Genomic DNA, 21,460 nt, shown 5'->3' with positions numbered 1-21,460 from the left:
AGTGTGTCACACCAGAGACGAACTGGGTGTAAGTGTGTCACCAGAGAATGACTGGGTATAAGTGTGTCACCAGAGAATGACTGGGTATAAGTGTGTCACACCAGAGAGTAACTGGGTATAAGTGTGTCACACCAGAGAGTAACTGGGTGTAAGTGTGTCACCAGAGAATGACTGGGTATAAGTGTGTCACACCAGAGAATGACTGGGTATAAGTGTGTCACCAGAGAATGACTGGGTATAAGTGTGTCACACCAGAGAATAACTGGGTATAAGTGTGTCACACCAGAGAATGACTGGGTATAAATGTGTCACACCAGAGAATAACTGGGTGTAAGTGTGTCACACCAGAGAATAACTGGGTCTAAGTGTGTCACCAGAGAATGATTGGGTCTAAGTGTGTCACACCAGAGAGTAACTGGGTATAAGTGTGTCACACCAGAGAATAACTGGGTATAAGTGTGTCACACCAGAGAATAACTGGGTGTAAGTGTGTCACCAGAGAATGACTGGGTCTAAGTGTGTCACACCAGAGAGTAACTGGGTATAAGTGTGTCACACCCGAGAATAACTGGGTATAAGTGTGTCACACCAGAGAATAACTGGGTATAAGTGTGTCACACCAGAGAATGACTGGGTATAAGTGTGTCACACCAGAGAATAACTGGGTATAAGTGTGTCACACCAGAGAATAACTGGGTATAAGTGGGTCACACCAGAGAATGACTGGGTATAAGTGTGTCACACCAGAGAATAACTGGGTATAAGTGTGTCACACCAGAGAATAACTGGGTATAAGTGTGTCACACCAGAGAATAACTGGGTATAAGTGGGTCACACCAGAGAATGACTGGGTATAAGTGTGTCACACCAGAGAATAACTGGGTATAAGTGGGTCACACCAGAGAATGACTGGGTATAAGTGTCTCACACCAGAGAATAACTGGGTCCAAGTGGGTCACACCAGAGAATAACTGGGTATAAGTGTGTCACACCAGAGAATAACTGGGTATAAGTGTGTCACACCAGAGAATAACTGGGTATAAGTGGGTCACACCAGAGAATGACTGGGTATAAGTGTGTCACACCAGAGAGTAACTGGGTATAAGTGTGTCACACCAGAGAGTAACTGGGTATAAGTGTCTCACACCAGAGAGTAACTGGGTCTAAGTGTCTCACACCAGAGAGTAACTGGGTATAAGTGTGTCACACCAGAAAGTAACTGGGTATAAGTGTGTCACACCAGAAAGTAACTGGGTATAAGTGTGTCACACCAGAGAGTAACTGGGTATAAGTGTGTCACACCAGAGAGTAACTGGGTATAAGTGTGTCACACCAGAGAATAACTGGGTATAAGTGGGTCACCAGAGAATGACTGGGTATAAGTGTGTCACCAGAGAATGACTGGGTATAAGTGTGTCACACCAGAGAGTAACTGGGTATAAGTGTGTCACACCAGAGAGTAACTGGGTGCAAGTGTGTCACCAGAGAATGACTGGGTATAAGTGTGTCACACCAGAGAGTAACTGGGTGTAAGTGTGTCACACCAGAGAGTAACTGGGTACAAGTGTGTCACACCAGAGAATGACTGGGTATAAGTGTGTCACCAGAGAATAACTGGGTCTAAGTGTGTCACACCAGAGAATAACTGGGTGTAAGTGTGTCACACCAGAGAATGACTGGGTATAAGTGTGTCACACCAGAGAATAACTGGGTATAAGTGTGTCACACCAGAGAATAACTGGGTATAAGTGGGTCACACCAGAGAATAACTGGGTATAAGTGGGTCACCAGAGAATAACTGGGTATAAGTGTGTCACACCAGAGAGTAACTGGGTGTAAGTGTGTCACCAGAGAATGACTGGGTATAAGTGTGTCACCAGAGAATGACTGGGTATAAGTGTGTCACCAGAGAGTAACTGGGTATAAGTGTGTCACACCAGAGAATAACTGGGTATAAGTGTGTCACCAGAGAATGACTGGGTATAAGTGTGTCACACCAGAGAATAACTGGGTCTAAGTGTGTCACACCAGAGAATAACTGGGTCTAAGTGTGTCACACCAGAGAATAACTGGGTGTAAGTGTGTCACACCAGAGAATGACTGGGTATAAGTGTGTCACACCAGAGAATAACTGGGTATAAGTGGGTCACACCAGAGAATAACTGGGTATAAGTGGGTCACCAGAGAATAACTGGGTATAAGTGTGTCACACCAGAGAGTAACTGGGTGTAAGTGTGTCACCAGAGAATGACTGGGTATAAGTGTGTCACCAGAGAATGACTGGGTATAAGTGTGTCACCAGAGAGTAACTGGGTATAAGTGTGTCACACCAGAGAATAACTGGGTATAAGTGGGTCACACCAGAGAATAACTGTGTATAAGTGTGTCACACCAGAGAATGACTGGGTATAAGTGTGTCACCAGAGAATGACTGGGTATAAGTGTGTCACACCAGAGAATAACTGGGTCTAAGTGTGTCACACCAGAGAATAACTGGGTCTAAGTGTGTCACACCAGAGAATAACTGGGTATAAGTGTGTCACACCAGAGAGTAACTGGGTGTAAGTGTGTCACACCAGAGAATGACTGGGTATAAGTGTGTCACACCAGAGAATAACTGGGTATAAGTGGGTCACACCAGAGAATAACTGGGTATAAGTGGGTCACCAGAGAATAACTGGGTATAAGTGTGTCACACCAGAGAGTAACTGGGTGTAAGTGTGTCACCAGAGAATGACTGGGTATAAGTGTGTCACCAGAGAATGACTGTGTATAAGTGTGTCACCAGAGAGTAACTGGGTATAAGTGTGTCACACCAGAGAATAACTGGGTATAAGTGGGTCACCAGAGAATAACTGTGTATAAGTGTGTCACACCAGAGAGTAACTGGGTATAAGTGTGTCACCAGAGAGTAACTGGGTATAAGTGTGTCACCAGAGAGTAACTGGGTATAAGTGTGTCACACCAGAGAGTAACTGGGTGTAAGTGTGTCACCAGCGAATGACTGGGTATAAGTGTGTCACCAGAGAGTAACTGGGTATAAGTGTGTCACACCAGAGAGTAACTGGGTGTAAGTGTGTCACACCAGAGAATGACTGGGTATAAGTGTGTCACACCAGAGAGTAACTGGGTGTAAGTGTGTCACACCAGAGAATGACTGGGTATAAGTGTGTCACACCAGAGAATAACTGGGTATAAGTGTGTCACACCAGAGAATAACTGGGTATAAGTGGGTCACACCAGAGAATAACTGGGTATAAGTGGGTCACCAGAGAATAACTGGGTATAAGTGTGTCACACCAGAGAGTAACTGGGTGTAAGTGTGTCACCAGAGAATGACTGGGTATAAGTGTGTCACCAGAGAATGACTGGGTATAAGTGTGTCACCAGAGAGTAACTGGGTATAAGTGTGTCACACCAGAGAATAACTGGGTATAAGTGTGTCACCAGAGAATGACTGGGTATAAGTGTGTCACACCAGAGAATAACTGGGTCTAAGTGTGTCACACCAGAGAATAACTGGGTCTAAGTGTGTCACACCAGAGAATAACTGGGTGTAAGTGTGTCACACCAGAGAATGACTGGGTATAAGTGTGTCACACCAGAGAATAACTGGGTATAAGTGGGTCACACCAGAGAATAACTGGGTATAAGTGGGTCACCAGAGAATAACTGGGTATAAGTGTGTCACACCAGAGAGTAACTGGGTGTAAGTGTGTCACCAGAGAATGACTGGGTATAAGTGTGTCACCAGAGAGTAACTGGGTATAAGTGTGTCACACCAGAGAATAACTGGGTATAAGTGGGTCACACCAGAGAATAACTGTGTATAAGTGTGTCACACCAGAGAATGACTGGGTATAAGTGTGTCACCAGAGAATGACTGGGTATAAGTGTGTCACACCAGAGAATAACTGGGTCTAAGTGTGTCACACCAGAGAATAACTGGGTCTAAGTGTGTCACACCAGAGAATAACTGGGTATAAGTGTGTCACACCAGAGAGTAACTGGGTGTAAGTGTGTCACACCAGAGAATGACTGGGTATAAGTGTGTCACACCAGAGAATAACTGGGTATAAGTGGGTCACACCAGAGAATAACTGGGTATAAGTGGGTCACCAGAGAATAACTGGGTATAAGTGTGTCACACCAGAGAGTAACTGGGTGTAAGTGTGTCACCAGAGAATGACTGGGTATAAGTGTGTCACCAGAGAATGACTGTGTATAAGTGTGTCACCAGAGAGTAACTGGGTATAAGTGTGTCACACCAGAGAATAACTGGGTATAAGTGGGTCACCAGAGAATAACTGTGTATAAGTGTGTCACACCAGAGAGTAACTGGGTATAAGTGTGTCACCAGAGAGTAACTGGGTATAAGTGTGTCACCAGAGAGTAACTGGGTATAAGTGTGTCACACCAGAGAGTAACTGGGTGTAAGTGTGTCACCAGCGAATGACTGGGTATAAGTGTGTCACCAGAGAGTAACTGGGTATAAGTGTGTCACACCAGAGAGTAACTGGGTGTAAGTGTGTCACACCAGAGAATGACTGGGTATAAGTGTGTCACACCAGAGAGTAACTGGGTATAAGTGTGTCACACCAGAGAGTAACTGGGACAAAGCAGTAACTAACCAGTCGAGTGTTCAAACCATGGATATTTAACACCACTTCACCCTTTGGACAAAGTCCAGGATTATTGTTCCTGGTGTTTTAATCTCTCCCGTCTCCTGTTACAAACCAACCTTTTCTATTTTTCAGAACTCTGTTGCAAAGGATCTGGGAGTTGACCTGCTCCCGACTGACCGTACAGTCAACCCTTAGAGCACTGAGGTACAGGCGTTCGGCTCCTGCCCTCCGTCATCGCCGACTGAGTGGATTCACACACACACACTCGTCACAGGCAATGGGTTCACGATTGTAAAGTTTGCTTTTTAGCTCAGCGCTCGATGTTGCAATTTAAGTGAGGTGCAGGTATCGGTTCAGCTCTTTATTAATCCGCAATGTTTCAGTTATTTTAACCCGGAAATTACAAGATATGTTTCTCACATTAAAACCTTCTGCCTCAGCACACCTGCACCAGGGAAGGCAAACAGATCCTCATTGCTCTCCAGAGACCCCTGTGGGAATGTGTGGATATTGCGGGTGAGGTTTAGCTGTGTGATGCCCTCCACAGTCGACCAGCCTGAGCTCACACGTGAAGATGCTCGCTTGGGCGGGTTACAGAAGGGGGTGGCGGGGGAGGCTGCTCCCTGAGGGGCCTCCAACTTAAGGATGGACGGAGAGAATGGATGTTTGAGAGTTAGTTAGTACTTTAGACTTGAGACGATATTTGAATGCGGCAATCATTTTAATGGACGTGTTTTATTCTTCGATCGGCTTTTCGAACAATGTGCAGTGAAACTAAAGCTCCTACATTTTCAATAAAAGATTTTACTTCTAGCTGTAATCTGGCATTGCTTTACTGAAGGGTGATGTCATCAGGTGCTATTGGAGCATATTTGGGAGGAAATCCTGATCCTGGTCCCAGTGATATTACATCAGGAATCCCTCCTGTCCCTGTCTGAGTCCTGTGTCCGTGTCCCTGTCTGAGTCCTGTGTCCCTGTCCCTGTCCCTGTCCCTGTCCGTATCCGTCTCTGTGTCCCTGTCCCTGTCCCTGTCCCTGTCCCTGTCCCTGTCCGTGTCCGTGTCCCTGTCCCTGTCCCTGTCCGTATCCGTGTCCCTGTCCCTGTCCGTATCCGTGTCCCTGTCCCTGTCCCTGTCCGTATCCGTGTCCCTGTCCCTGTCCGTATCCATGTCTGTGTCCCTGTCCCTGTCCCTGTCCCTGTCCGTGTCCGTGTCCCTGTCCCTGTCCGTATCCGTGTCCCTGTCCCTGTCCCTGTCCCTGTCCCTGTCCGTATCCGTGTCCCTGTCCCTGTCCCTGTCCCTGTCCCTGTCCGTATCCGTGTCCCTGTCCCTGTCCCTGTCCCTGTCCCTGTCCCCGTCCCCGTCACTGTGCCTGTCCCTGTCCCTGTCCCTGTCCGTGTCCCTGTCCCTGTCCCTGTCCCTGTCCCTGTCCCTGTCCGTGTCCCTGTCCCTGTCCCTATCCCTGTCCCTATCCCTGTCCGTGTCCCTGTCCCTGTCCCTGTCCCTGTCCCTATCCCTATCCCTGTCCCTGTCCCTATCCCTGTCCCTCTCCCTGTTCCTGTCCCTGTCCGTGTCCCTGTCCCTATCCCTGTCCCTCTCCCTGTCCCTATCCCTATCCCTGTCCGTTTCCCTGTCCCTGTCCCTGTCCCTATCCCTGTCCCTGTCCCTATCCCTGTCCCTACCCCTCTCCCTGTTCCTGTCCCTGTCCCTGTCCCTGTCCGTGTCCCTGTCCCTGTCCCTCTCCCTGTCCCAATCCCTTTCCCTGTCCCTGTCCCTATCCCTATCCCTGTCACTGTCCCTGTCCATGTCCATTTCCCTGTCCCCTGTCCGTGTCCCTGTCCGTGTCCCTGTCCCTGTCCCTGTCCCTATCCCTATCCCTGTCCCTGTCCCTATCCCTATCCCTGTCCCTGTCCCTGTCCCTGTCCCTGTCCCTGTCCGTGTCCGTGTCCGTGTCCGTGTCCCTGTCCGTGTCCGTGTCCGTGTCCGTGTCCCTGTCCCTGTCCCTGTCCCTCTCCCTGTCCCTGTCCCTGTCCCTGTCCCTGTCCGTGTCCGTGTCCCTATCCCTATCCCTGTCCTTGTCCCTGTCCCTATCCCTGTCCCTGACCCTATCCCTGTCCGTGTCCGTGTCCCTGTCCCTATCCCTATCCCTGTCCCTGACCCTATCCCTGTCAGTGTCCCTGTCCCTGTCCCTGTCCCCAGTCCCTATCCCTGTCCCTGTCCCTGTCCCTGTCCCTGTCCCTGTCCCTGTCCGTGTCCCTGTCCCTGTCCCTGTCCGTGTCCCTGTCCCTGTCCCTGTCCCTGTCCCTATCCCTATCCCTGTCTCTGTCCCTGTCCCTGTCCCTGTCCGTGTCCGTGTCCCTGTCACTGTCCGTGTCCCTGTCGCTGTCCGTGTGCCTGTCCCTATCCCTGTCCCTGACCCTATCCCTGTCCGTGTCCTTGTCCCTGTCCCTGTCCCTATCCCTATCCCTATCCCTGTCCCTGACCCTATCCCTGTCAGTGTCCGTGTCCACCTGCAGCTACTGACCGATCGTATCTCGGAGCTGGAGCTGCGGGTGGACTCACTGTGGAGCATCCGCGATGCAGAGAAACTCGTGGATAGCACGTTTAGCGAGTTGGTCACACCGCAGGTAAAGGGTATACAGGCAGGAAGTGAATGGGTGACCACCAGGAAGAGTAAGAGATGCAGGCAGGTAGTGCAGGGGTCCCCTGTGGCCATCCCCCTCTCAAACAGATATGCCACTTTGGATGCTGTTGGGGGGGATGACTTATCAGGGGAAGGCAGCAGCAGCCAACTTCCTGGCACCACGGGTAGCTCTGCTGCACAGGCTGGGAGGAAAAAGAGTGGCAGAGCTATAGTGATAGGGGACTCAATTGTAAGGGGAATAGACAGGCGTTTCTGCGGCCGCAACCGAGACTCCAGGATGGTGTGTTGCCTCCCTGGTGCAAGGATCAAGGATGTCTCGGAGCGGCTACAGAACATTTTGGAGGGGGAGGGCGAACAGCCAGCTGTCGTGGTGCACATAGGCACCAACGATATAGGTAAAAAAGGGGATGAGGTCCTAAAAGCAGAATATAGGGAGTTAGGAGGTAAATTAAAAAATAGGACCTCAAAGGTAGTAATCTCAGGATTGCTGCCAGTGCCATGTGCTAGTCAGAGTAGAAATAGGAGGATATTTCAAATGAATACGTGGCTAGAGGAATGGTGCAAGGGGGAGGGATTCAAATTCCTGGGACACTGGAAACGGTTCTGGGGGAGGTGGGACCAGTACAAACCGGATGGTCTGCACCTGGGCAGGGCCGGGACCGCTGTCCTAGGAGGAGTGTTTGCTAGTGCTGTTGGGGAGGGTTTAAACTAAAGTGGCAGGGGGTTGGGAACCTGAGCAGGGAGAGAGAGGAAAGCGTAACAGGAAGGGACAGAAGGTATGGAGTAATAGGTAAAGTGTTAAAAAAGGAAAAAGCAGGAACTAAGCGTCACAAAACAGATTTGAAAGTTCTTTATCTGAATGCACGTAGCATTCGTAATAAAATGGACGAGTTAACGGCACAAATAACTACGTATGGGTATGATCTTGTGGCCATTACAGAAACATGGCTGCAGGGTGACAACGACTGGGAATTAAATATGCCAGGGTATTTAACAATCAGGAAGGACAGGCAGGAAGGAAGGGGAGGTGGGGTGGCTATGTTAATAAAGGAAGGAATCACTGTAATACAGAGAAATGATATTGGGACAAAGCATCAAGATAATGAAACAGTTTGGGTGGAGATAAGGAATAATAAGGGAAAAAAAACATTAGTGGGCGTAGTATATAGGCCTCCTAATAGTTGCAACTCTGCTGGAAGAAGTATTAATCAGGAGATAGTCGGGGCATGTAATAAGGGAACAGCCATAATTATGGGGGATTTTAATTATCATATTAACTGGACAAATCAAATTGGGCAGAGCAGCCTTGAGGACGAGTTCATTGAGTGCATCAGGGATGGATTTCTTGAGCAGTATGTAACTGATCCTACAAGGGGGCAGGCAACCTTGGACCTGGTCCTGTGTAATGAGTCAGGATTAATTAATAATGTCCTAGTTAAGGATCCCCTTGGAACGAGCGACCACAACATGGTTGAATTCCATATCCAATTAGAGGGTGAGAAGGTTGATTCTCAAACAAGCGTACTGAGCTTGAATAAAGGAGACTATGATGGTATGAGAGCGGAATTGATTAAAGTGGACTGGGAAAATAGATTAAAGGGTAAGACGGTACATGAGCAGTGGTGTTCATTTAGGGAGTTATTTTACAACTTTCAAAATAAATATATTCCACTGAGGAAAAAAGGGTGTAAAAGAAATGACAGCCATCCGTGGCTAAGTAAAGAAATCAAGGATAGTATCCGACGAAAAACAAGGACATATAAGGTAGCCAAACTTAGTGGGAGGATAGAAGATTGGGAATTCTTCAAAAGACAGCAAAAAGTAACTAAAGGATTGATTAAGAAAGGGAAGTTAGATTATGAAAAGAAATTAGCAAAAAATATAAAAACAGATAGCAAGAGTTTCTATAGTTATATAAAAAGAAAAAGGGTGGCTAAGGCAAACATAGGTCCCTTAGAGGATGAGACCGGGAAATTAATGATGGGAAACATGGAGATGGCAAAAATGCTGAACAAATATTTTGTTTCAGTCTTTACAGTAGAGGACACTAAGAATATCCCAACACTGGACAAACAGGGGACTCTCGGGGGGGAGGAGCTAAATACGATTAAAATCACTCAGGAGATGGTACTCAGTAAAATAATGGGACTCAAGGCGGATAAATCCCCTGGACCTGATGGCTTCCATCCTAGGGTCTTGAGGGAAGTGGCAGTAGGGATTGTGGATGCTTTGGTGATAGTTTTCCAAAATTCCCTGGACTCAGGAGAGGTCCCGGCAGATTGGAAAACTGCTAATGTAACACCGTTATTTAAAAAGGGTAGTAGGCAGAAGGCTGGAAATTATAGGCCAGTTAGCTTAACATCTGTGGTGGGTAAAATTTTGGAGTCTATTATTAAGGAGACAGTAACGGAACATTTAGATAAGCATAATTTAATAGGACAAAGTCAGCATGGCTTTATGAAGGGGAAGTCATGTCTGACAAATTTGCTTGAGTTCTTCGAGGATATAACGTATAGGGTGGATAAAGGGGAACCAGTGGACATAGTGTATTTAGACTTCCAGAAGGCATTCGACAAGGTGCCACATAAAAGATTATTACTTAAGATAAAAAATCCCGGGATTGGGGGTAATATTCTGGCATGGGTGGAGGATTGGTTATCGAACAGGAAGCAGAGAGTTGGGATAAATGGTTCATTTTCGGACTGGCAACCAGTAACCAGTGGTGTTCCACAGGGGTCGGTGCTGGGTCCCCAACTCTTTACAATCTATATTAACGATTTGGAGGAGGGGACCGAGTGCAACATATCAAAATTTGCAGATGATACAAAGATGGGAGGGAAAGTAGAGAGTGAGGAGGACATAAAAAACCTGCAAGGGGATATAGACAGGCTGGGTGAGTGGGCGGAGATTTGGCAGATGCAATATAATATTGGAAAATGTGAGGTTATGCACTTTGGCAGGAAAAATCAGAGAGCAAGTTATTTTCTTAATGGCGAGAGACTGGAAAGTACTGCAGTACAAAGGGATCTGGGGGTCCTTGTGCAAGAAAATCAAAAAGTTGGTATGCAGGTGCAGCAGGTGATCAAGAAAGCCAACGGAATGTTGGCTTTTATTGCTCGGGGGATAGAATATAAAAACAAGGAGGTATTGCTGCAGTTATATAAGGTATTGGTGAGACCGCACCTGGAATACTGCATACAGTTTTGGTCTCCATACTTAAGAAAAGACATACTTGCTCTCGAGGCAGTACAAAGAAGGTTCACTCGGTTAATCCCGGGGATGAGGGGGCGGACATATGAGCAGAGGTTGAGTAGATTGGGACTCTACTCATTGGAGTTCAGAAGAATGAGAGGCGATCTTATTGAAACATATAAGATTGTGAAGGGTCTTGATCGGGTGGATGCAGTAAGGATGTTCCCAAAGATGGGTGAAACTAGAACTAGGGGGCATAATCTTAGAATAAGGGGCTGCTCTTTCAAAACTGAGATGAGGAGAAACTTCTTCACTCAGAGGGTGGTAGGTCTGTGGAATTTGTTGCCCCAGGAAGCTGTGGAAGCTACATCATCAGATAAATTTAAAACAGAAATAGACAGTTTCCTAGAAGTAAAGGGAATTAGGGGTTATGGGGAGCGGGCAGGAAATTGGACATGAAGCTGAGTTCGGATCGGTCAATGCCCTGTGGGTGGCGGAGAGGGCCCAGGGGCTATGTGGCCGGGTCCTGCTCCGACTTCTTGTGTTCTTTAGATTTGTGGTTGGGATCAGATCAGCCATGATCTTATTGAATGGCGGGGCAGGCTCGAGGGGCCGATTGGCCTACTCCTGCTCCAATTTCTTATGTTCTTATCCCTGTCCCTGTCCGTGTCCCTGTCCCTGTCCCTGTCCCTGTCCCTGTCCGTGTCCCTGTCCCTGTCCCTGTCCCTATCCCTGTCCCTGTCCGTGTCCCTGTCCCTGTCCGTGTCCCTGTCCCTGTCCCTATCCCTATCCCTATCCCTGTCCCTGTCCCTGTCCCTATCCCTATCCCTGTCTCTGTCTCTGTCCCTGTCCCTGTCCCTGTCCCTATCCCTGTCCCTGTCCCTGTCCCTGTCCCTGTCCGTGTCCCTATCCCTGTCCCTATCCCTGTCCCTGTTCCTATCCCTGTCCCTGTCCCAGTCCCAGTCCCTGTCCCTGTCCCTATCCCTGTCCCTGTCCCTGTCCCTGTCCCTATCCCTGTTCCTGTCCCAGTCCCTGTCCCAGTCCCTGTCTGTGTCCCTGTCCCTGTCCCTGTCCCTGTCCCTATCCCTGTCCGTGTCCCTGTCCCTCTCCCTATCCCTGTCCCTGTCCCTGTCCCTATCCCTACCCCTGTCCCTGTCCCTATACCTGTCCCTGTCCCTATCCCTGTCCGTGTCCCTATCCCTGTCCCTGTCCCTGTCCCTGTCCCTGTCCCTCTCCCTCTCCCTATCCCTGTCCCTGTCCCTATCCCTGTCCGTGTCCCGATCCCTGTCCCTATCCCAGTCCCTGTCCCTGTCCCTGTCCCTGTCCCTGTCCCTGTCCGTGTCCCTGTCCCTGTCCCTATCCCTGTCCCTGTCCCTGTCCGTGTCCCTATCCCTGTCCGTGTCCCTATCCCTGTCCCTATCCCAGTCCCTGTCCCTGTCCCTGTCCCTGTCCCTGTCCCTATCCCTGTCCCTGTCCCTGTCCCTGTCCCTATCCCTATCCCTGTCTCTGTCCCTGTCCCTATCCCTGTCCCTATCCCTGTCCCTATCCCTATCCCTGTCTCTGTCCCTGTCCCTGTCCCTGTCCCTATCCCTGTCCCTGTCCCCGTCCCTGTCCCTATCCCTGTCCCTGTCCCTGTCCGTGTCCCTATCCCTATCCCTGTCCCTGACCCTATCCCTGTCCGTGTCCCTGTCCCTGTCCCTATCCCTATCCCTATCCCTGTCCCTGACCCTATCCCTGTCCCTGTCCCTGTCCCTATCCCTGTCCCTGTCCCTGTCCGTGTCCCTGTCCCTGTGCCTGTCCCAGTCCCTGTCCCAGTCCCAGTCCCTGTCCCTGTCCCTGTCCCTGTCCCTGTCCCTGTTCCTGTCCCAGTCCCTGTCCGTGTCCCTGTCCCTGTCCCTATCCCTGTCCCTGTCCCTGTCCCTGTCCCTATCCCTGTCCGTGTCCCTGTCCGTGTCCCTATCCCTGTCCCTGTCCCTGTCCCTCTCTCTATCCCTGTCCCTATCCCTGTCCGTGTCCCTATCCCTGTCCCTATCCCAGTCCCTGTCCCTGTCCCTTTCCCTATCCTTGTCCCTATCCCAGTCCCTGTCCCTGTCCCTGTCCCTGTCCCTGTCCCTATCCCTGTCCCTCTCCCTATCCCTGTCCCTGTCCCTGTCCCTATCCCTGTCCGTGTCCCTGTCCCTATCCCTGTCCCTGTCCCTGTCCGTGTCCCTGTCCCTGTCCCTGTCCCTGTCCCTATCCCTGTCCCTATCCCTGTCCCTATCCCAGTCCCTGTCCCTGTCCCTGTCCCTGTCCGTGTCCCTGTCCCTGTCCGTGTCCGTGTCCCTGTCCCTGTCCCTGTCCCTGTCCCTGTCCCTGTCCCTGTCCGTGTCCCTGTCCTTGTCCCTGTCCCTATCCCTATCCCTGTCCCTGTCCCTATCCCTGTCTCTGTCCCTGTCCCTGTCCCTATCCCTGTCCCTGTTTCTGTCCGTGTCCCTGTCCCTGTCCCTGTTCCTGTCCCAGTCCCTGTCCCAGTCCCAGTCCCTGTCCCTGTCCCTGTCCCTATCCCTGTCCCTGTCCCTGTCCCTGTCCCTGTTCCTGTCCCAGTCCCTGTCCCAGTCCCTGTCCGTGTCCCTGTCCCTGTCCCTGTCCCTATCCCTGTCCCTGTCCCTCTCCCTATCCCTGTCCCTGTCCCTGTCCCTATCCCTATCCCTGTCCCTGTCCCTATCCCTGTCCCTGTCCCTATCCCTGTCCCTGTCCCTGTCCCTATCCCTGTCCGTGTCCCTATCCCTGTCCCTGTCCCTGTCCCTATCCCTGTCCCTGTCCCTCTCCCTCTCCCTCTCCCTATCCCTGTCCCTGTCCCTATCCCTGTCGGTGTCCCTATCCCTGTCCCTATCCCAGTCCCTGTCCCTGTCCCTGTCCCTATCCCTGTCCCTATCCCTGTCCCTATCCCTGTCCCTCTCCCTGTCCCTCTCCCTATCCCTGTCCCTGTCCCTGTCCCTATCCCGATCCCTGTCCCTGTCCCTGTCCCTGTCCCTATCCCTGTCCCTGTCCCTGTCCCTGTCCCTATCCCTGTCCATGTCCCTATCCCAGTCCCTGTCCCTGTCCCTGTCCCTATCCCTGTCCCTCTCCCTGTCCCTCTCCCTATCCCTGTCCCTGTCCCTGTCCCTGTCCCTATCCCTGTCCATGTCCCTATCCCAGTCCCTGTCCCTGTCCCTGTCCCTATCCCTGTCCCTCTCCCTCTCCCTCTCCCTCTCCCTATCCCTGTCCCTGTCCCTATCCCTGTCAGTGTCCCTATCCCTGTCCCTATCCCAGTCCCTGTCCCTGTCCCTGTCCCTATCCCTGTCCCTATCCCAGTCCCTATCCCTGTCCCTGTCCCTGTCCCTGTCCCTGTCCCTCTCCCTCTCCCTATCCCTGTCCCTGTCCCTATCCCTGTCCGTGTCCCGATCCCTGTCCCTATCCCAGTCCCTGTCCCTGTCCCTGTCCCTGTCCCTGTCCCTGTCCGTGTCCCTGTCCCTGTCCCTATCCCTGTCCCTGTCCCTGTCCGTGTCCCTATCCCTGTCCGTGTCCCTATCCCTGTCCCTATCCCAGTCCCTGTCCCTGTCACTGTCCCTGTCCCTGTCCCTGTCCCTATCCCTGTCCCTGTCCCTGTCCCTGTCCCTATCCCTATCCCTGTCTCTGTCCCTGTCCCTGTCCCTATCCCTGTCCCTATCCCTGTCCCTATCCCTATCCCTGTCTCTGTCCCTGTCCCTGTCCCTGTCCCTATCCCTGTCCCTGTCCCCGTCCCTGTCCCTATCCCTGTCCCTGTCCCTGTCCGTGTCCCTATCCCTATCCCTGTCCCTGACCCTATCCCTGTCCGTGTCCCTGTCCCTATCCCTATCCCTATCCCTGTCCCTGACCCTATCCCTGTCCCTGTCCCTGTCCCTATCCCTGTCCCTGTCCCTGTCCGTGTCCCTGTCCCTGTGCCTGTCCCAGTCCCTGTCCCAGTCCCAGTCCCTGTCCCTGTCCCTGCCCCTGTCCCTGTCCCTGTCCCTGTTCCTGTCCCAGTCCCTGTCCGTGTCCCTGTCCCTGTCCCTATCCCTGTCCCTGTCCCTGTCCCTGTCCCTATCCCTGTCCGTGTCCCTGTCCGTGTCCCTATCCCTGTCCCTGTCCCTGTCCCTCTCTCTATCCCTGTCCCTATCCCTGTCCGTGTCCCTATCCCTGTCCCTATCCCAGTCCCTGTCCCTGTCCCTTTCCCTATCCTTGTCCCTATCCCAGTCCCTGTCCCTGTCCCTGTCCCTGTCCCTGTCCCTGTCCCTATCCCTGTCCCTCTCCCTATCCCTGTCCCTGTCCCTGTCCCTATCCCTGTCCGTGTCCCTGTCCCTATCCCTGTCCCTGTCCCTGTCCGTGTCCCTGTCCCTGTCCCTGTCCCTGTCCCTATCCCTGTCCCTATCCCAGTCCCTGTCCCTGTCCCTGTCCCTGTCCGTGTCCCTGTCCCTGTCCGTGTCCCTGTCCCTGTCCCTGTCCCTGTCCCTGTCCCTGTCCGTGTCCCTGTCCCTGTCCGTGTCCCTGTCCTTGTCCCTGTCCCTATCCCTATCCCTGTCCCTGTCCCTATCCCTGTCTCTGTCCCTGTCCCTGTCCCTATCCCTGTCCCTGTCCCTGTCCGTGTCCCTGTCCCTGTCCCTGTTCCTGTCCCAGTCCCTGTCCCAGTCCCAGTCCCTGTCCCTGTCCCTGTCCCTATCCCTGTCCCTGTCCCTGTCCCTGTCCCTGTTCCTGTCCCAGTCCCTGTCCCAGTCCCTGTCCGTGTCCCTGTCCCTGTCCCTGTCCCTATCCCTGTCCCTGTCCCTCTCCCTATCCCTGTCCCTGTCCCTATCCCTGTCCCTGTCCCTATCCCTGTCCCTGTCCCTATCCCTGTCCCTGTCCCTGTCCCTGTCCCTATCCCTGTCCCTGTCCCTCTCCCTCTCCCTCTCCCTCTCCCTATCCCAGTCCCTGTCCCTGTCCCTGTCCCTATCCCTGTCCCTATCCCAGTCCCTGTCCCTGTGCCTGTCCCTGTCCCTATCCCTGTCCCTCTCCCTGTCCCTCTCCCTATCCCTGTCCCTGTCCCTGTCCCTATCCCGATCCCTGTCCCTGTCCCTGTCCCTGTCCCTATCCCTGTCCCTGTCCCTGTCCCTATCCCTGTCCATGTCCCTATCCCAGTCCCTGTCCCTGTCCCTGTCCCTATCCCTGTCCCTCTCCCTGTCCCTCTCCCTATCCCTGTCCCTGTCCCTGTCCCTATCCCTATCCCTGTCCCTGTCCCTATCCCTGTCCGTGTCCCTGTCCCTATCCCAGTCCCTCTCCCTCTCCCTGTCCCTATCCCTGTCCCTATCCCTGTCCCTGTCCCTATCCCAGTCCCTGTCCCTATCCCTGTCCCTATCCCAGTCCCTGTCCCTGTCCCTGTCCCTGTCCCTGTCCCTGTCCCTATCCCTGTCCCTCTCCCTATCCCTGTCCCTGTCGCTGTCCCTGTCCCTGTCCCTATCCCTGTCCGTGTCCCTGTCCCTATCCCTGTCCCTGTCCCTGTCCCTGTCCGTGTCCCTGTCCCTGTCCCTGTCCCTGTCCCTATCCCTGTCCCTATCCCAGTCCCTGTCCCTGTCCCTGTCCGTGTCCCTGTCCCTGTTCCTGTCCCAGTCCCTGTCCCAGTCCAAGTCCCTGTCCCTGTCCGTGTCCCTGTCCATGTCCGTGTCCCTGTCCCTGTCCCTATCCCTATCCCTGTCCCTGTCCCTGTCCCTATCCCTGTCCCTGTCCCTGTCCGTGTCCCTGTCCGTGTCCCTGTCCCTGTTCCTGTCCCAGTCCCTGTCCCAGTCCAAGTCCCTGTCCCTGTCCCTGTCCCTGTCCCTATCCCTGTCCCTGTCCCTGTCCCTGTCCCTGTTCCTGTCCCAGTCCCTGTCCCAGTCCCTGTCCGTGTCCCTGTCCCTGTCCCTGTCCCTATCCCTGTCCCTGTCCCTGTCCCTGTCCCTATCCCTGTCCGTGTCCCTGTCCCTCTCCCTATCCCTGTCCCTGTCCCTGTCCCTATCACTATCCCTGTCCCTGTCCCGATCCCTGTCCCTGTCCCTCTCCCTATCCCTGTCCCTGTCCCTATCCCTGTCCGTGTCCCTATCCCTGTCCCTGTCCCTATCCCTGTCCCTGTCCCTATCCCTCTCCCTCTCCCTCTCCCTATCCCTGTCCCTGTCCCTGTCCCTGTCCCTATCCCTGTCCCTATCCCAGTCCCTGTCCCTGTCCCTGTCCCTGTCCCTATCCCTGTCCCTCTCCCTGTCCCTCTCCCTATCCCTGTCCCTTTCCCTGTCCCTATCCCTATCCCTGTCCCTGTCCCTATCCCTGTCCGTGTCCCTGTCCCTATCCCTGTCCCTGTCCCTGTCCCTGTCACTATCCCTGTCCGTGTCCCTGTCCCTATCCCTGTCCCTGTCCCTGTCCCTATCCCTGTCCCTGTCCCTGTCCCTATCCCTGTCCCTGTCCCTGTCCCTGTCCCTATCCCTGTCCCTATCCCAGTCCCTGTCCCTGTCCCTGTCCCTGTCCCTGTCCCTATGCCTATCCCTGTTCCTGTCCCTATCCCTGTCCGTGTCCCTGTCCCTATCCCTGTCCCTCTCCCTATCCCTCTCCCTGTCCCTATCCCTGTCCCTATCCCTGTCCCTGTCCCTATCCTTATCCCTGTCCCTGTCCCTCTCCCTATCCCTATCCCTGTCCCTGTCCGTGTCCCTATCCCTGTCCCTGTCCCTATCCCTATCCCTGTCCCTGTCCCTATCCCTGTCCGTGTCCCTGTCCCTATCCCTGTCCCTCTCCCTATCCCTCTCCCTGTCCCTATCCCTGTCCCTGTCCCTATCCTTATCCCTGTCCCTGTCCCTCTCCCTATCCCTATCCCTGTCCCTGTCCGTGTCCCTATCCCTATCCCTGTCCGTGTCCCTATCCCTGTCCCTGTCCCTATCCTTATCCCTGTCCCTGTCCCTGTCCCTCTCCCTATCCCTATCCCTGTCCCTGTCCCTGTCCGTGTCCCTGTCCCTGTTCCTGTCCCAGTCCCTGTCCCAGTCCAAGTCCCTGTCCCTGTCCCTGTCCCTGTCCCTGTCCCTGTCCCTGTCCCTGTCCCTATCCCTGTCCGTGTCCCTGTCCCTCTCCCTATCCCTGTCCCTGTCCCTGTCCCTGTCCCGATCCCTATCCCTGTCCCTATCCCTATCCCTGTCCCTGTCCCTCTCCCTATCCCTGTCCCTCTCCCTATCCCTGTCCGTGTCCCTATCCCTGTCCCTGTCTCTGTCCCTGTCCCTGTCCCTGTCCCTGTCCCTATCCCTGTCCGTGTCCCTATCCCTGTCCCAATCCCAGTCCCTGTCCCTGTCCCTGTCCCTGTCCCTGTCCCTATCCCTGTCCCTATCCCAGTCCCTGTCCCTGTCACTGTCCCTGTCCCTATCCCTGTCCCTCTCCCTGTCCCTCTCCCTATCCCTGTCCCTGTCCCTGTCCCTGTCCCAGTCCAAGTCCCTGTCCCTGTCCCTGTCCCTGTCCCTGTCCCTGTCCCTGTCCCTGTCCCTATCCCTGTCCGTGTCCCTGTCCCTCTCCCTATCCCTGTCCCTGTCCCTGTCCCTGTCCCGATCCCTATCCCTGTCCCTATCCCTATCCCTGTCCCTGTCCCTCTCCCTATCCCTGTCCCTGTCCCTGTCCCTGTCCCTGTCCCTATCCCTGTCCCTCTCCCTATCCCTGTCCCTGTCGCTGTCCCTGTCCCTGTCCCTATCCCTGTCCGTGTCCCTGTCCCTATCCCTGTCCCTGTCCCTGTCCCTGTCCGTGTCCCTGTCCCTGTCCCTGTCCCTGTCCCTATCCCTGTCCCTATCCCAGTCCCTGTCCCTGTCCCTGTCCGTGTCCCTGTCCCTGTTCCTGTCCCAGTCCCTGTCCCAGTCCAAGTCCCTGTCCCTGTCCGTGTCCCTGTCCGTGTCCCTGTCCCTGTCCCTATCCCTATCCCTATCCCTGTCCCTGTCCCTGTCCCTATCCCTGTCCCTGTCCCTGTCCGTGTCCCTGTCCGTGTCCCTGTCCCTGTTCCTGTCCCAGTCCCTGTCCCAGTCCAAGTCCCTGTCCCTGTCCCTGTCCCTGTCCCTATCCCTGTCCCTGTCCCTGTCCCTGTCCCTGTTCCTGTCCCAGTCCCTGTCCCAGTCCCTGTCCGTGTCCCTGTCCCTGTCCCTGTCCCTATCCCTGTCCCTGTCCCTGTCCCTGTCCCTATCCCTGTCCGTGTCCCTGTCCCTCTCCCTATCCCTGTCCCTGTCCCTATCACTATCCCTGTCCCTGTCCCGATCCCTGTCCCTGTCCCTCTCCCTATCCCTGTCCCTGTCCCTATCCCTGTCCGTGTCCCTATCCCTGTCCCTGTCCCTATCCCTGTCCCTGTCCCTATCCCTCTCCCTCTCCCTCTCCCTATCCCTGTCCCTGTCCCTGTCCCTGTCCCTATCCCTGTCCCTATCCCAGTCCCTGTCCCTGTCCCTGTCCCTGTCCCTATCCCTGTCCCTCTCCCTGTCCCTCTCCCTATCCCTGTCCCTTTCCCTGTCCCTATCCCTATCCCTGTCCCTGTCCCTATCCCTGTCCGTGTCCCTGTCCCTATCCCTGTCCCTGTCCCTGTCCCTGTCACTATCCCTGTCCGTGTCCCTGTCCCTATCCCTGTCCCTGTCCCTGTCCCTATCCCTGTCCCTGTCCCTGTCCCTATCCCTGTCCCTGTCCCTGTCCCTGTCCCTATCCCTGTCCCTATCCCAGTCCCTGTCCCTGTCCCTGTCCCTGTCCCTATGCCTATCCCTGTTCCTGTCCCTATCCCTGTCCGTGTCCCTGTCCCTATCCCTGTCCCTCTCCCTATCCCTCTCCCTGTCCCTATCCCTGTCCCTATCCCTGTCCCTGTCCCTATCCTTATCCCTGTCCCTGTCCCTCTCCCTATCCCTATCCCTGTCCCTGTCCGTGTCCCTATCCCTGTCCCTGTCCCTATCCCTATCCCTGTCCCTGTCCCTATCCCTGTCCGTGTCCCTGTCCCTATCCCTGTCCCTCTCCCTATCCCTCTCCCTGTCCCTATCCCTGTCCCTGTCCCTATCCTTATCCCTGTCCCTGTCCCTCTCCCTATCCCTATCCCTGTCCCTGTCCGTGTCCCTATCCCTATCCCTGTCCGTGTCCCTATCCCTGTCCCTGTCCCTATCCTTATCCCTGTCCCTGTCCCTGTCCCTCTCCCTATCCCTATCCCTGTCCCTGTCCCTGTCCGTGTCCCTGTCCCTGTTCCTGTCCCAGTCCCTGTCCCAGTCCAAGTCCCTGTCCCTGTCCCTGTCCCTGTCCCTGTCCCTGTCCCTGTCCCTATCCCTGTCCGTGTCCCTGTCCCTCTCCCTATCCCTGTCCCTGTCCCTGTCCCTGTCCCGATCCCTATCCCTGTCCCTATCCCTATCCCTGTCCCTGTCCCTCTCCCTATCCCTGTCCCTCTCCCTATCCCTGTCCGTGTCCCTATCCCTGTCCCTGTCTCTGTCCCTGTCCCTGTCCCTGTCCCTGTCCCTATCCCTGTCCGTGTCCCTATCCCTGTCCCAATCCCAGTCCCTGTCCCTGTCCCTGTCCCTGTCCCTGTCCCTATCCCTGTCCCTATCCCAGTCCCTGTCCCTGTCACTGTCCCTGTCCCTATCCCTGTCCCTCTCCCTGTCCCTCTCCCTATCCCTGTCCCTGTCCCTGTCCCTATCCCTATCCCTGTCCCTGTCCCTATCCCTGTCCGTGTCCCTGTCCCTATCCCTGTCCCTGTCCCTGTCCCTGTCCCTATCCCTGTCCGTGTCCCTGTCCCTGTCCCTGTCCCTGTCCCTGTCCCTGTCCCTGTCCCTGTCCCTGTCCCTGTCCCTATCCCTGTCCCTGTCCCTGTCCCTGTCCCTATCCCTGTCCCTATCCCAGTCCCTGTCCCTGTCCCTGTCCCTGTCCCTATCCCTGCCCCTCTCCCTGTCCCTATCCCTATCCCTGTCCCTGTCCCTGTCCCTGTCCCTATTCTTATCCCTGTCCCTGTCCCTATCCCTATCCCTCTCCCTGTCCGTGTCCCTATCCCTATCCCTGTCCGTGTCCGTGTCCCTATCCCTGTCCCTATCCCTGTCCCTGTCCCTGTCCCTGTCCCTATCCCTATCCCTGTCCCTATCCCTGTCCCTGTCCCTGTCCCTCTCCCTATCCCTGTCCCTGTCCCTGTCCCTATCCCTGTCCCTATCGCAGTACCTGTCCCTGTCCCTGTCCCTGTCCCTGTCCCTATCCCTGTCCCTCTCCCTGTCCCTCTCCCTATCCCTGTCCCTGTCCCTGTCCCTATCCCTATCCCTGTCCCTGTCCCTATCCCTGTCCGTGTCCCTGTCCCTATCCCTGTCCCTCTCCCTATCCCTCTCCCTGTCCCTATCGCTGTCCCTATCCCTGTCCCTGTCCCTATCCTTATCCCTGTCCCTGTCCCTCTCCCTATCCCTATCCCTGTCCCTGTCCGTGTCCCTATCCCTAACCCTGTCCCTATCCCTATCCCTGTCCCTGTCCCTATCCCTGTCCGTGTCCCTGTCCCTATCCCTGTCCCTCTCCCTATCCCTCTCCCTGTCCCTGTCCCTCTCCCTATCCCTGTCCCTCTCCCTATCCCTGTCCGTGTCCCTATCCCTGTCCCTGTCTCTGTCCCTGTCCCTGTCCCTGTCCCTGTCCCTATCCCTGTCCGTGTCCCTATCCCTGTCCCAATCCCAGTCCCTGTCCCTGTCCCTGTCCCAGTCCCTGTCCCTGTCCCTGTCCCTATCCCTGTCCCTATCCCAGTCCCTGTCCCTGTGCCTGTCCCTGTCCCTATCCCTGTCCCTCTCCCTGTCCCTCTCCCTATCCCTGTCCCTGTCCCTGTCCCTATCCCGATCCCTGTCCCTGTCCCTGTCCCTGTCCCTATCCCTGTCCCTGTCCCTGTCCCTATCCCTGTCCATGTCCCTATCCCAGTCCCTGTCCCTGTCCCTGTCCCTATCCCTGTCCCTCTCCCTGTCCCTCTCCCTATCCCTGTCCCTGTCCCTGTCCCTATCCCTATCCCTGTCCCTGTCCCTATCCCTG

The 21,460-nt window shown here is 54.6% G+C and overlaps 1 protein-coding gene across 1 annotated transcript in view; it reads left to right on the top strand.

The window, feature by feature from the left end:
- Positions 1-5,438, top strand: part of LOC137327767 (uncharacterized oxidoreductase YjmC-like) — an 84,137-nt gene extending 78,699 nt beyond the window's left edge. Inside the window, 1 exon segment of the mRNA XM_067993576.1 lies at positions 4,758-5,438. Within this exon segment, the coding sequence (XP_067849677.1) occupies positions 4,758-4,820 (63 nt within the window). The 3' untranslated portion in view covers positions 4,821-5,438.
- Positions 5,439-21,460: the final 16,022 nt, after the last annotated feature.

Source organism: Heptranchias perlo, chromosome 12 (genome assembly GCF_035084215.1).
Source record: "Heptranchias perlo isolate sHepPer1 chromosome 12, sHepPer1.hap1, whole genome shotgun sequence".
Lineage (NCBI taxonomy): Eukaryota > Metazoa > Chordata > Chondrichthyes > Hexanchiformes > Hexanchidae > Heptranchias > Heptranchias perlo.
This window is presented reverse-complemented; position numbering and strand designations above follow the sequence as displayed.